General features: G+C 35.1%; 3 protein-coding genes across 3 annotated transcripts; 1 reads left to right on the forward strand and 2 right to left on the reverse strand.

Moving 5' to 3' along the window:
* Window positions 1-103: 103 nt before the first annotated feature.
* Window positions 104-1157, reverse strand: F5Z01DRAFT_621918 (mPR-like GPCR protein; the record flags this gene model as incomplete). The annotated part of the gene is made up of 3 exons (XM_046261230.1): window positions 104-295; window positions 369-599; window positions 681-1157. The coding sequence occupies 3 exons, from the start codon at window positions 1155-1157 to the stop codon at window positions 104-106; spliced, it is 900 nt and encodes a 299-aa protein (XP_046118298.1).
* Window positions 1158-1683: 526 nt separating this feature from the next.
* F5Z01DRAFT_681430 (intracellular serine protease) lies at window positions 1684-4733 on the forward strand (the record flags this gene model as incomplete). Its single annotated transcript, XM_046265687.1, has 5 exons — window positions 1684-1926; window positions 1981-2429; window positions 2486-3580; window positions 3634-4018; window positions 4113-4733. The coding sequence occupies 5 exons, from the start codon at window positions 1684-1686 to the stop codon at window positions 4731-4733; spliced, it is 2793 nt and encodes a 930-aa protein (XP_046118299.1).
* On the reverse strand, window positions 4452-5831 carry F5Z01DRAFT_103344 (uncharacterized protein). The gene has a single exon (XM_046257344.1). The coding sequence runs from the start codon at window positions 5662-5664 to the stop codon at window positions 4834-4836; it is 831 nt and encodes a 276-aa protein (XP_046118300.1). The 5' UTR covers window positions 5665-5831; the 3' UTR covers window positions 4452-4833.
* Between the last annotated feature and the right edge of the window lie 9099 nt (window positions 5832-14930).

The raw sequence follows: 14930 nt of genomic DNA on the forward strand, positions 1-14930 counted from the left end.
GATTGGCGATACCAAAACTCTGCTCATTCTAGCGATTGCGATAGAACATATTGGACGGAAGCATGCCACTCGCATCTTCTTCCTTGATCCTGATCCCCAGCCCTTACAATTTCGTGCTCCTAGCTTGATGAACAGACTGAATGTGGCATATGTCCAACGTACGGCAAGCTGTGAAAGCCTGCGTCAGCGCAATCGTATGCACGTACATGGCGCATAAAATCGACACATGGAAGATCTGATGTGAGCTGAACCAGATGTCGAAATGGCCTGGTGCAAAGCGCTCAGGGATTCGGAACTGCACTCCTAGGTCAGAGATGGCTCCCTCAACATGGAAAGGTCGGGAAGAAGGGAAAACAAGATGATCGTACTGCATAAAGGCCGCAGCCCCCTCCGTACAGAAGGAGCTCGACAAGGTACCATTTCATGCCCGAATACTCGAGCATATATTCTAGCCCATAGATCTGTACGCCGTGCAGCAAGGGGATAAAGGCGGACGCACCGAGCGCTACGTAGGCGCCAACCCTCACCTTACGCCACCGCAACGTTCTGAACTTGGGTATGGAGATGAGAGCCGCTGTGGCAAATCCGCAAAATACAACCTAACGACCAGATTAGCATGCTTCGAAGACTTGTCACCCACTCACAACCGAGGGTGTGTCTAAATGGCCGGGGTGGCAAACAATAGTCCAATGAATCTTCTGCAGAATTGGTTCACAGTTGAATATATAGTAGATCCCAGGGATGAAAGTGCCAACGGTGACGATGACGATCCCTAGCAAATCCATCCGGTGCCAGAATTGTTCCACCTCGTGTGAGTGACTTCCGATGAGATGGTACACAGCGCTGAAAATCAGGCAGCTCTCGGCGGAACCGAAGAAGACACTGAACATGATAAAATCGGTTCTTGTGACGTCAATGTACTGTGGCCCATAGATGGTTCGGAGAATGGCGGTCGCAAAGAGTGGCAGCAGCACAGCGCCGATCAAATGGGTGTACACGTTGCAGGTCTCATTGTGCAAGAAAGTGAGACTTTTGATGACTTGTAGATAGTCTGCTTCCAACGGGCGATAGCCGGCGAGGATGTACTTGTTGTCTTGCCGCCACTCGGGAATATCGTGCCACGTGACGGTCCGGGGTGTAGGTGATGGATTGGCCATGGGCTGCTTTGCGCCGTCTCGGTCCCCAGGCTGCCCGCGGCGTAGTTTAATAGTCTCTGGCTCGGTCATAATGACTGCGCGCAGTTGTCCGAGGTTGTGCTGAATCCTGTTCTGATCGGAGGAGTGGTTCGGTGATAGACATCGATGGTGTAGGAGGAGGAGGAGGCATGAGCATCGGCCAAAGGGAGTAGGGACAGAAGGCAGCTAGGCGCGGCTCGATCCCGTCGTGGGTGCCTGAGCGCCTTGGCGGCTAGCCGATACCATTTGAGTACAGCCCGAAAATGTGGATGTCTTTGATTGGTCAAGAGATGCTTGGGTGGTCAGCTGGTCCTGAGACAACAACCGGCACACTTCCCCGCGAGGGGCAGGCGCGACGGCTCGGGAAGACCCCGTCCCCTAGCGACATGAGGCGCCTGGCGCAGAACGGTTTGATCGCCTCGATTTCATGATTCCAATCCAGCCTGGCCTAGGGGGCGTTTGCCACGACTCATCACAGTGCAACGACCGCGACTACATTGCGCCGACTATGAGCCAGAACGGACAAGCCGGCTTGCTCAGGAGGATAGTGGGTTACGTGGCAGGGTGGTCGCAAGAACAATCAACTCCTCAGACGGTGGAATCGCAGGCGCGCAACGCTTGGTTACGGACGGATGCTTTTTTGCAGTATGAGACCCAAGACTTCGAGAGTCTCGATCCACAGCACCAAGCGAAAGCATTGGGTGCGCTCAATAATCTCGTACAGTTCAAACAGAACCAGGATGTAGACTTTGTCAGCTGCCTGATCCCAGCCAACGATTTCCCCCACTGATGCAGAATGGGATAGAAATTTAACCAAGAGGCGCCGTACCCGAACCTCGAAGCAGTCAATCACATCTTGCAACGGGCAGATGGACAGGGAAGCCGACCGTCGAACGCAGCAATCCGTTTGAGCAAACGAAAGCGAGACCAGGACGCTGTCCTCAACGAGTTCCAGTGCATGGATACGCTCACGAAGAAACGCCGGGTAATTGTTCGAGACGACCCAGACGCGGTGAATGATGCGAATGCGCCCGAAGCAGACTTTGCAATTAGGGCGAGACAACGGTCCATGTCGCTATACCAGGGGCTGCGGACGCACTGGACGTGTGTATGTCAGAAATGCTCGCGCTTGAGCGTCAGGCTCTCGTTGCCTGCGCCGAGGAAAAGCTCGCCGTTAGAGACGTCATTCGAAGTCTTTTTCGGCGTGCAATCACTGGTGCAGGTCTCACTACAGGAGGCAAAGATCACGATCAAGTAAATGCCTTGATCTCGGAAAGATGAACCATTGACTAATAATATGACTTGTCTAGGGACGAGGCAGTCGACGTATATGGGCACAAATCAGAGATCGCGCCTAGTGTGTTGTCTGATTTTGTGCATATCTGTCAGACTGTCACAGAGTCGTTAGATCAACAAACTTGCTTACATCTTAAGTTTGAAAACGGAGTGTTCAAGAGGCTTCGTCCACAGCCTAAAGTCTTTGGGGACCCTCACCACCCACAGATGGTGTCACTATCTGCTCTTTTCAAACGCCAGCAGCAGCTGACGGGCGGGACCTCGGTTTTGCCACACATGGGAAAGCGAATACTTGCGGTCGTCCTCGCAACCGCGCTGCTTCCCTTCCTTGAAACACCTTGGGTGCAACCGACCTTCAACCATTCAAACATACAGTTCTTCCAGCCATTGGGAGAAGACAGTCTTCCCGATATTACAAAACCTTTTCTGGACATGAAGCGAGTTCCTATTGCCATGCCCAATAGAGCAGTGGCCAGGGGAAATGAAGCCGAGGCGGACGCTGCGAAGCATATGGTCCATCCTAATGCTAGCGTGCTCGCGCTTGGTATTCTGTTGTGCGAGCTTCATTACTGCAAACCTATAGAAGCTTGGCAAGACGACCCAGACGCTAGCCAAACTGTCAACAGCGCTTACTATACCAGCTTAGAAGTCCTTAAAGACCTCGATGTCGATGCTGGCATGGATTATTACCTTGCCACAAAGGCATGTCTTCAATGGGAATACCTACCCGCTGGAGAGCATACACCATTTGAATCCGCGAGTGTTCAAAAGCTGTTCTACCAGAACGTGGTGAAGAGACTCGAATCCGAGATCCCCAAGACGTGGCTGAAAGGCTTAGAAAACTTGCAGAGCTTGAGTGCTTACGAAAACCAGCGTTGTTGGGGCAAGAATGGCTGCGAGGTCATCCGACAGCACACAGCTAGGCGCGAGTCAGTTACAAAAGCTACTCCAGAACACCCCGCGGTCTCATCGTCTCCAGATCCGCAAACGACAGGTAGATGGTACAGCACAGTGCAGACTCCCAGCTTGCCTCGCCAGTCCATACCTGTTGAAGCCTCTCAAAGCTTACAATTATTTGATGCAAACCATCAAATGGTCTCTGTGCAAGAGTAAGCTGTCTTCCGAGGCGTTTTCGTGTTGTACGAACTGACAAATCCCGAAGAAAAGCATTATCAGATCGTTGGATGGATAAAATGCTGATGCCGATCTGTCAGCATGTTGAGCCCTATGAGGTCTTTATGTCGCAAGGAGGGACGCCACAGGCTGCGTCTGGCATTGATGGGCTGGTGCGGATAGCAATATTGGACTCTGGTTTCGACCTTACCCATCCGCTGTTGAGGACCGACGAAGGAAACATTGATCCGCGGATAAAGGGATTCCAAAACTTTGTTGCCGGACGGGATGCGCAGGAGTATCAGGATGAGATTGGACACGGCACCCACGTCCTTGGTCTCCTCCTTAAGGTTGCCACATGCGCTGAGATTTACATAGCCAGAGTCGCAAACCAAGCAACGCTAGGTCGCGACAGCTATAGCGCCATCTCAAAGGTAAGTCTGACAACAGCATTGCGCATATCTTATGGCACGGATCGAGCTTAGGGATATGCAAGTTCCTTGGGCCCCTTGACTAACACTATGCAAGGCCATCAACCACGCCGTATCTGTGTGGGAGGTGGATGTTATCTCCATGTCCTTTGGAATCCGGGAATTTGATGAGGATATGAAAGAAGCAATACTGAATGCACGACACAAGAAAACACTGATGTTCGCGGCAGCGTCAAACGACGGGGCAAACCACGGTCGAGCTTTCCCAGCCAAAGATCGCGGGGTCTTTTGCATACACTCATCCGATGGAAACGGGAACCCTTCCGGCTTCAATCCGACTGCTGAGGAAGACGATGTGAACTTCTGCCTCCTCGGGGAAAATGTTGAATCCCACTGGCCAGTCGGTACGAATGGCCACAACAGTAACTTTCGTGTCATGTCTGGGACATCGATAGCGACGCCAATCGCCGCCGGGCTTGCTGCTTCGCTCCTCTCTCTTGTGAGGCAACAAGAGCAGGATTCGCCTACTGATCCCGACCGACTAGGCAGGTGGCTGAAAGATTTTGACTCCATGGAAGCTGTGCTCAAGAGTATAACGAAGGGCAAGAGAGGCGCCGGTTACGACTACATCCTGCCGCACTTTCTGTCGAGCATGGGATCATCAAGGGACGAGATATATACCAGAATCAAGCAAATCAGGGGCGGCATGTTTCAGTAAACACCAAGAAGGAAAATGGTCACTCGAACAGAGATCCCAATAATATGTTGATAAAGAGAAAGCTTGTTGTGATCGTATCCATAAAAATATCCAGCCTGGATCATGCAGGAATGCAGTACACGCTCTCGCCCTCAGTGGCATCACTAACAAAACTAGCGTTTGCGCTAGAGGAGCCATCCACGTTGTCCATCAGACAAGCTTCCTGTTCGCTGTCATCTGCCTCCTCCCCAGTCGTCAAGAATGCACCTGTGGTATAATCTTCTGCCTCCAGCTTTCTTCTAAGTCCAAATTTGAGCCGCTTCACGCGAAACGCGAAAACGAAGTCGGACTCCCTGTTGAATTCAGTTTCGTTATCACTCTTCCTCGTCCAGTGGCCTTTTGGGCCGATGGTCAGGCCGAGAGGGGCCACGTTGATGCCGATATTTGCTTTGACGTCCGTGCTGCTCGACGTCGAATACTTGATGTTTGCGCCTTTGACGAGCTTTAAGCCGGTCACGAGGTAGAGCGAGACGGTGGGGGCGAAGCGCTGCTTCCGCTCTTTCAAGTAGGCCTGCACCGCGGGTGCTTTGATGGCTTCCTTAACATACTGCGGCTCTGGGTCGAATGATGATGTTGTTATGGCATCAAACGCAAAGACGCTGGACGCTTGGTTGGAATGATCGGCACTGGCTTCAGGACCAAGACCGAGTCGTAGGAATTCTGCATAGACGCCGAGGCCTAGAGCCATTTCGGCCGAGACTGTTTTCTTCCAAGCGGTCTCTACAAAAGAAGTAGAGTCCTGTGCCAGAGGGATATTGCACGTGGCATTGAGAGGATACTGGGGCGTCGCTGTGGACCGGAGTAGGGAGCCCAGCCGTAACGGACCAGCGGGAGGGGCCTGAATGAACTCGCTGGTGGGACAGAGGAAGTAAGTCTTTGTGAAAGTCGCCATGGCTTCAATTGAGATTGTGAGCCCGATCGTAGATGAGTTCCCTTCTTTCGTTTGTTTGTGGGCATTGGGGGAAGACGAGCTTATTCCAATGAAAGCCCCAAGAGTATTTGCCACGTCCAGCTATTGAACTGCGGCGAAAGCCAGCTATTATCTATAAGGTTTGCAAGTCAACTTCAACCTCCAAAGTGGCAGGCTTGTGATGATGATGATGATGGGTTCCATTAGCGCGCGCTTGGAGGCAGGGTCTGCTGGCGACAGTGCCTAATCTCAGACCCTCGGCCGCCCCCCTCTTCAATCCGAGCCCCCCTCACACGGGTATTCTTCCCGCTGGAATCAGGCCAATGATAGCGTGGCCTGGATCACCTCTGTACTTGCTAAGACGTCGGTTGCTGCCGCTTGAGGCAGGTGATGGGCGCCGCTGATGGGCGCGTAAATAAGATTTATTATATTAACTACGGCCTTGGTACGAGCTAATACTTTAATAAATAACTTTAGAATATTAATAACTTTTATCGTTCAAATTATTCGTAATAAAAACTAGTATCTTAAAGTATTTATTTAATTTAAATTATTACTCCCTCATTCTCTATATTTCTCATATAAGCTTGATTATATACATATTTCTTATAATAATTATAAAAAAAAATATTATTATAGCCCCTTATCTATAATATTATATTAAAATATGTATATAATTTATAATAAAACTATAAAAAGAAAGTAGAAATATCTCTATTTTGTATATTAACCTTATTTTTACTCTAATATATATTTAGATTCATTAAACCTACCTAGTGTGTTAGAGGCTGGAGCCTGGTGCTGAGAGTCTTGGCTGTGCCTAGACGGATCACCCATTATATAAGCATAACATTAGGAATATGTTCGGTCGCTCGGTAATTAGATAGCTTCTTCTTTCCTTTTCCCCCTTAGCTTTGGATAGATAATTTATAAGCCACTACTTATTAAACAAACTCTAGTCTAGCCCTTTATATATCTAAAGCTCGACTTAACGACAATAATAACGAAGACGATATAAGGGCTTGCGAGCGTAAATTTTTATAATATAGAAAATCAGAACTAGAACTAGGCACTACGAATATTCATTAAAAGCACTATTAAAGAAGCAGTCTAACGAGTTCGAGAAGAGCTTACAGCAGAGATTCACGGGTACTAAGAACGAATCGAATAACTTAAACAATAGATCACCGCCTTATAGATACCGCTAGCCTTAATACTAACATCTACCCATAAGATACGCTATATTCTTTCGGAACTAGAGAAGTATTCTAGGAGCATAAAAGACTGGAATATATAGAGCCTAAGTATAAAGGCTAAGATAAAGGTTAATAGAGGGGCAATTAGTGATACTAAAGCTTAATTTTATTATACTTATAGGTACCTCTCCTCGAGAGTTTAGGGAGATATGTTGCTATATGCTATATTAACGGATATAAAGACTTAAGAAGGACTATTATAATACCTCGGGAGAACACGAGATGATCCGAATCGGGCGCTCCGAGTAGGGCAGAAGTTACACGAACTCCGATAGCGCGATACATTACTCGGACTATTCCTATTAAGATTCGAACGACACCTATACGAAGCGAATACAATAGCTTAGGATAAAGGAGCAAAGATTAATATTCTATAAGGAAGCTTGAATAATTAGTTAAGGAAGCTACTAGTCGGGTATATACGGCTCAGAACATATACCGAATTAGTATAATTACTTCTATAGCTCGGTACGACTATTATTACGTTACGAATATAGTAACATAGCAATGCAATAGACTAGGAATAATTAATAGCGGGAATAGCAAGGGTTACTCTAGCTATTACCCCGACCTAATAGTAATAATAGCAAGACGACGGGAAATATATTATAACGTTCGGGTTAGACTAGCTATAGGGTAGGTAGATCTAAAGTCGGTTTATAAACTAAGTATATTAAGATATCGTTAACTTAAGCGGTCGGGTTATAGTCTATATACGAGATAGTAGATCTTACGTAGATAATTATATTAATAACTAAGGAGCTAGTAGAGATAAATTATAATAAAGTATAGCTTCTTATATACTAAGGTAATTATAGAGTAATTACGGTTAAATAAGGGTAATAAATAATAATTAAATATATTAAAGAGTAGTACTCTTCTAGGCGCAGGGTAAGTGAATCGCGATAATCCGGGAATCCCTATAGTAAAAGAAGAAAGCGACCGATTCAGCAATCTTCTCTTTAGGGTAGGCAAGATATAGGTGAAGAACTTGGTGAATGAATGACTTGATTTAGAACTATCTAGTAGTGAACGAAGGCCTATATTTATAGGCGTGAGGGCGCTGTAATGCCCTGTAAAAGAGTGGGTTAAACCGAACCTAATAGAAGGTTATAGAAGGTTTAATTTATAATAGCGAGTGTGGCAGTGCTAGCCTTCGAATATTATAGAGGGCAATAGAAGCACTGTATTTGTAAGCGCTGTGGACCCCTGTAATAGGTCCTAGATAGATCCCTGTAAGGGTTCTATGAGAGGGCCTCGTAAGGCACCTAATTAGGGAATTAGTCCCTTATTTTCAACAAAATATAATTAATTACCGTAGTTATAGTATTAAGAGTTAATAATTAATATAATTAATATATAATTAATAAAAATAATAAAATATATATAAGAGTTATATATGAGGCGTATAATAGCGTATATAGTCGTATATTAGGTTATAATATAATACTCTTTTTTTTATAATTTTATCCTAGAATTAATTAAAACTAATTATATTTTTTATTTTATAAGTCTTTTTTTTTTCTTTTTTTCTTATATTAATATTATACCGCGTAGCTCGAAATAAAATTATAAAGATTTATTTCTTTTAATCTAAGAATTTAGTTATATCGCCTAGATATTATACTTTTTTTATAAAAAAAAAGGATAAAAGAAGCGTTATAAGGCGATAGATAGTTATAATCGATATACCGAATATACTCGTTATAGTCGTTCTTATAATATATCGGGTATTCTTTAGTCTATAAGTAAGTACTAATATATATTGTACGTTCTTAGATACTAATTTATAGTATTTTATATTATCGCTAAGAAACGTTATTTAGAATCTACTGAAGAAAATATTAAAAATAAGCTCGAGGAGCTTTAAAAAAGAATAACTAAAAATTACGCTTATCTTTATTATTTACGTCGCTAACTATTATAACCTAATATACGACTACTAACGTATATTACGTAAGACCTATATTTCGTCGTACGAACCTATCTATATTCTTTATATAATAAAGTATAAAATAGCATTCCGGCCGCTTAAATAAGTAATATATATATAAATATTATTCGTACGAATACTAATTATATAAATCTTATTTATATAACTAAGGACTTATTATTTTATATTAATTACTTCGGATTATTTACGAAATACTATAATCTAAATTATCGTACTTATCTTATAAGCCTTATAATCTATAGGTATTACTCGCTCTCTACGATAATCCCCTTAGTATATAAAAACCATAGCTTTATTATAATTAGTCTTTACTTACTCCTTAGCTATTAATATAATTATTTATATAAGATCTACTATCTTATATATAAACTATAACCTATTTACTTAAGTTAATAATATTTTAGTATACTTAGTTTATAAATTAACTTTAGATCTATCTACCTTATAACTAATTTAACCTAAATATTGTATATTAATAGCTCTTATTTAATATACTACTGTATTAAGTACTCGAGTAATATAATACTATAGCTAATTAAGAGAACGGTAATATTAGGGACCTTAGCGAGATAATTAAGCCTAAGTTACTAAGACCGTTCGATAATAACCTAAGATAACTTAATAAGTTTTTAACTTAATTTAAGATATATTAATAACTATTCCTTATTAAACTCGCTAACGATATAAATAAGATCTTTTATATAAGAATATATCTAACTAGCACGGCCTTAGTATAGATTAAACTATATATAAGGGACTTTATAGAGATTATAGCTAACCTCTAAGATAATAAAACCTAAGCTATATTTATAAACTACGAGGGTTTCGAGAATATTATTAAGGATATTTTTAGAAATATAAATAAGAACCGAGTTAATATTAAAACCCTTCGAACCTTAAAATAAATAAGATCTATTATAGACTATGTATCGAAGTTTTAATAATTATTTAATAAGCTCGGATAAAATAACGAACTACTTATAACTTATTTCTTTAATAGCCTTAAGTTAGAAGTTTAAGAATAACTCTATAATAAAGATATACCCGAAACCCTTATAGAATATATTATAAACGCTATTAAGATCGATAACTAGTTATACCTAAAATATAGGATATTAAGAAAAAGAAAGAATATAAATTAATTATACTTAAGCTTTAGAGGTAATAATTATAAAGGATATCGCTATTAGCTAAACTAAGGATATCCCCGGTAATAAAATGTAATATAAGCGTATATAATAAATCTAGGACTTATAGACCTAGATATTATATAACGATTACTCGCTATAATAAATAATAATAAAAAAAAGAATTTAACTTACTATAACTATAATAAGCTAGGTTAACAAAAGCGCGAATATTATTCCCCGAAGAAAGAATAAAGCTAGGGCTAGAAGCTAGTACCTAAAGGTAAGCTAAAGTAATTAAATATAATTAGGTCTAGATATAATTATTATATTATGAAAAAGGAGAAAATAAACCTATAATAGTTTATCGATAAATAAATAAGAGATAATAAGATATAAATAAACGATTCGTTAGTATATAACGTGCTATACTAGATAGCGTGCTATAATAATAATTACTAAGTTTATTAAGATAGTAAGGAAAGTTCGGGATAGTTCCTAAAGGCGCTAAGGGCTAAAACCCTTATTATTATATATAGAATTACTATAACCCTTAAAGATAATAATAACTTATTAAACGAAGATATTAATAATATAAAAAGCGATAAAGAACTTATATAAAAGAAAAGAATACGCGAGACTAACTTACTATATAAATAAGTAACTTAAGAAGAATAAATAAATATTATAATTGATCACTATACGTTATTACTATAAAAAGAAGATCTTTAGATAATAATCCCCGCTTAAATAATAAGTAAAGGGATTGATTAAGTAATAAATAAAAGAATAATCCTAGGAGATAACTTATGTATATACTTAGATATAACGAAATATAGAGAACTCTTATAGATCTCCTATATATATTGTTTTTATAAGATCTATATACTTAAGAAAAAGAAATATTAAGTTTATTTAATTAAAGGACTATTTACTTATATTATTAATAATCTTTATAAGAAAAATAAAGCGGAATTTTATAAATATATATACTTAGAACTTAGTATAGGATATATAATATTAAGATAATTAAGATAATACCCTAAAGTATATATACGAAATTAGAAAATATAATATAAGTACTAATCTATAGATTACCTTAAGTATAATAAAAAAAAGTATTCGATTAATATAAGACTAAAGAATAAAAAGAAATAAAAGAATTTTAATAATATAAAAATACTACGAAAATATTACTTAATATAAAAGTAACTAAAAGCGAAAGAATCGCTAGGAAAGTTAAGTAATAAGGAGGAAAGAATAAGCTCCTTAAGGAATTCCTTTAATAAGAAGAATACGCCCTAGAATATAAATAAGGATATAGAGGATATAAGGAATATCTTAATAATATAAGATTATTATTCGAGCTTACTAAAGAAGAAAACTAAAACTATATTTAAATAAAAGAAATAAAACGCGAAAGGTACGAATAAATAAAAGAAACGCTATATTTATACTATAGAATTAAAGCGCGAGAATATCTTAACTCAAAGGGGTTCGCGTATAACTAATATATTATATATAAATATTATAAAGGGTATATATTAAATTATAGAGTTTATTATTATAGATCTATATATTACTTATATAAAGAGAATAAAGAAATTAATAAAGAATAATACCCCTCGATATACCTAGAGTCGTACGATAGTAATTATATATATAACCTTAAGGATAATAATATTAATATAGAATATTACCCGGTAAAAAATAAGTAATATTACTTAAAAAAGAAAGTATAAAATAACGAAAAAAACCTAAAAACCCTTTACTCCGCGGAAATAAATAGAAAATAAAAAATAATTTTAGAAGTTTAGATTAATAAATATTATATATAAGTATTATTAAATAATAAAGTAATAAATAACTATATCTTATTAATAATTATTAATTAATATATATTATTATAGAATTATAAAACTTAGATATATAAGTTTTTTAATATTAAAGGTTAAAGCTTTAATTATAATAATAGAATTAACCGCGAGACCGATTATCTCGATATAACGATATAAAGATATTATAAAATAATTATCTTTAATATTATAGACTTATATAAATATAGTATAATACTAAGTTACTTATTATTAATAAGAAATAATTTTATAATTAATTAGTATACTAGCTAGTTAATATAGATAAATATAATAACGCGATAATTATTATTTAATTAAAAAAAGTAAATATTCGAAATAACTTAGCCTCTAAAGTATCTTTATAAGATATAAGCGAGTTAAAAAAGGTAAAATATACTAATATATTAATTAAGAAAGCTTTATAATTAAGTATACGATATAAATAAAGAAAATAAATTATCGTTAATATTATATAAAAAATATTTAAAATAAACTAAGGTTTATAAAAAAAAGAAAGAAAAAACTTATTATAAAAGAAAAATAATTAAAGAATATATTATAAAAATATAAGAAATATTATTTATTATTTAAAAAGACCCTTAAGATAGGATTATTATAATATAGCCGATAGGAGTATAAAATCTATTTTAAAACTAATATTTTAATTAAATACTATAAACTCTATAACTTTAATAAAGAATAACTTAAAGTATTATAAGAATATATTTATAAGATATTAAAAAAAGGCTATATTTAATTATTTACTTTAGAAATAAGATACTTTATTATATTTATATTAAAAAAGAATAATAAGTTATAGTTAGTTATAAACTAAAATTAACTTAATGATATTACGATTAAAGACCGGATACCCTTATTACTTATTAATAAGCTTAAGGATAGACTTTATAATAAGAACTAATTTATTACTCTTAACTTAAAAAAAGCCTATAACTTAATCTATATAAAGAAAAAGAATAAATAAAAAACCGCTTTCTATATTAAGCTTAGTTTATTCGAGTACTTAGTAATATTCTTTAGTTTTATTAATATTCTAGCTATTTTTTAGCGAATAATAAATAATATTCTCCGGGAGAAGTTAAATATCTTTATTATAATATATTAAAATAATATCTTAATTTTCTCGGATATTTTTAAAGAATATAAGGAATATATTTATTAAGTATTAAAGATATTTTAGGACACTAACCTCTTAATTAATTTTAAGAAGAACGCGTTTTATATATAAGAAACTATCTTCCTAAGATATATAATCCGATTAAATAAAATCTTAATAAAATAAATAAAACTTAATATAATTAAAAAATAGCCTAAATTAAAAAATAACCTTAAAGAAGTATAAATATTTATAGGATTCGTAAATTACTATAGGCGTTTTATATATAACTTTATAATAATTATAGCCTTACTTACGGAATTTATAAAAAAAGAATTTTTAAATAAAAAGAAAGATAAATTAAAGCGTTCGAAATATTATAAGATATTATACTCTCGAATATAATACTTATAATATATAACCTTAAATAATTATTAAAACTCGAAATAAATATATTAAATTATATTATAAGAGTATAAATTAATTAAAGAAATAATAATAATAATCTATAATTAATCGCTTTCTTTTTAAAGAAGCTTAATAATATAGAGTTAAACTATCTTATCTATAATAAGGAATTCTTAACAATTATCTCCGTTATTAAAGAATTTAAATATTATATATTAAGGACTAAGTTTATAACTAAAGTCTATATTAATTATTAAAATATTACTTACTTCGCGATTATATAAGAACTTAATAAGCGATAAGTCTATTATAGAGAATTCTTAATAAACTATAATATTAAGATTATTTATTAAAAAAAAATTAAAAAATAATAAAGCTAACGCTCTTAGCTATAGATTAAACTATAATATAAAAAAACTAAAAACTAAGGGCTAGATTCTTTAGAAAAATAAAGAAAGCAACTATATATAAAGATTACTTAACCTCCTTATATTTAAAATATAAGTAAATACTATATATTACGATAAGATACTAGAATAAGTATTTAAGTATAAGAAAAGAATACTTAATAATTATATAATAAAAATAAAAAAAAGACTTATTAAGAATAAATTACTTTAGATATTACTATTACTATATAATTAAATCTTAATTAATATTTATATATACCTTATAATAAAATACTAAGGTATTAAGAAAACCCTTAAATAAATATAACGAATATATAATTATTAAAGAATTAAAGTAAATATTATATATATTATTAGATAATATAAAGACTATATATATAATAAAGCTATATAATATAAGCTATATAAAGAACTTAAGCTATTATAGGTGCTTTTAAGGCTATAAGAATTAAGAGCCTTCGATTATATTATAAAACTACCTAAATTTAAGGAACTAAGATCTAATATCGAATATAATAATATATTTATTATTAAGGACTAAATAAATAAATTTAAATATTTTTTATTATATTAAAAAATAATAAATATAGAGATACTTATATATATATAATACTTAAATATATTATAGCTAACCACGGCCTTCTAGAAGAAATTATTTTAGATAAAAGAACGATATTTATTTCTAAGTTTTAATAAGCCTTAATAGCTTAGCTCGGAACTAAATATAAGCTTAATATAGCTTATTACCCTTAGATAGATAGATAAATAAAGAGACTAAATTAGATATTAGAATAATACTTATAGTGTTATATTAATTATAAGTAAGATAATTAAGTCTCGAAGTTATTACTCGCCTAACTTACTTATAATAATATACTTATAGAATTAACTAAGATCTTATTATTTTATATAAACTATAAATATAAACCCGAGTTCGGTAATAAAATACTAAGGGATAGATTACTTACTAAAAAAGCTATACTTAACATAAACTAATTACGCTTATTATATAAATATATAAAAAAATAACTTAAATTTATATATTTATAAATATTAAGATATTATAATTAAAAAAAATCGAAAAGATTAATCTTTTAGAGGGGAGATATAGTTTACTTAT

The sequence above is a fragment of the Emericellopsis atlantica genome (assembly GCF_019669845.1).
Source record: "Emericellopsis atlantica unplaced genomic scaffold F5Z01scaffold_13, whole genome shotgun sequence".
Taxonomy (NCBI): domain Eukaryota; kingdom Fungi; phylum Ascomycota; class Sordariomycetes; order Hypocreales; family Bionectriaceae; genus Emericellopsis; species Emericellopsis atlantica.

Coding starts and splice junctions, on each gene's coding strand:
- F5Z01DRAFT_103344 (XM_046257344.1), bottom strand. CDS start 5,664: ATGGCGACTTTCACAAAGACTTACTTCCTCTGTCCCACCAGCGAGTTC.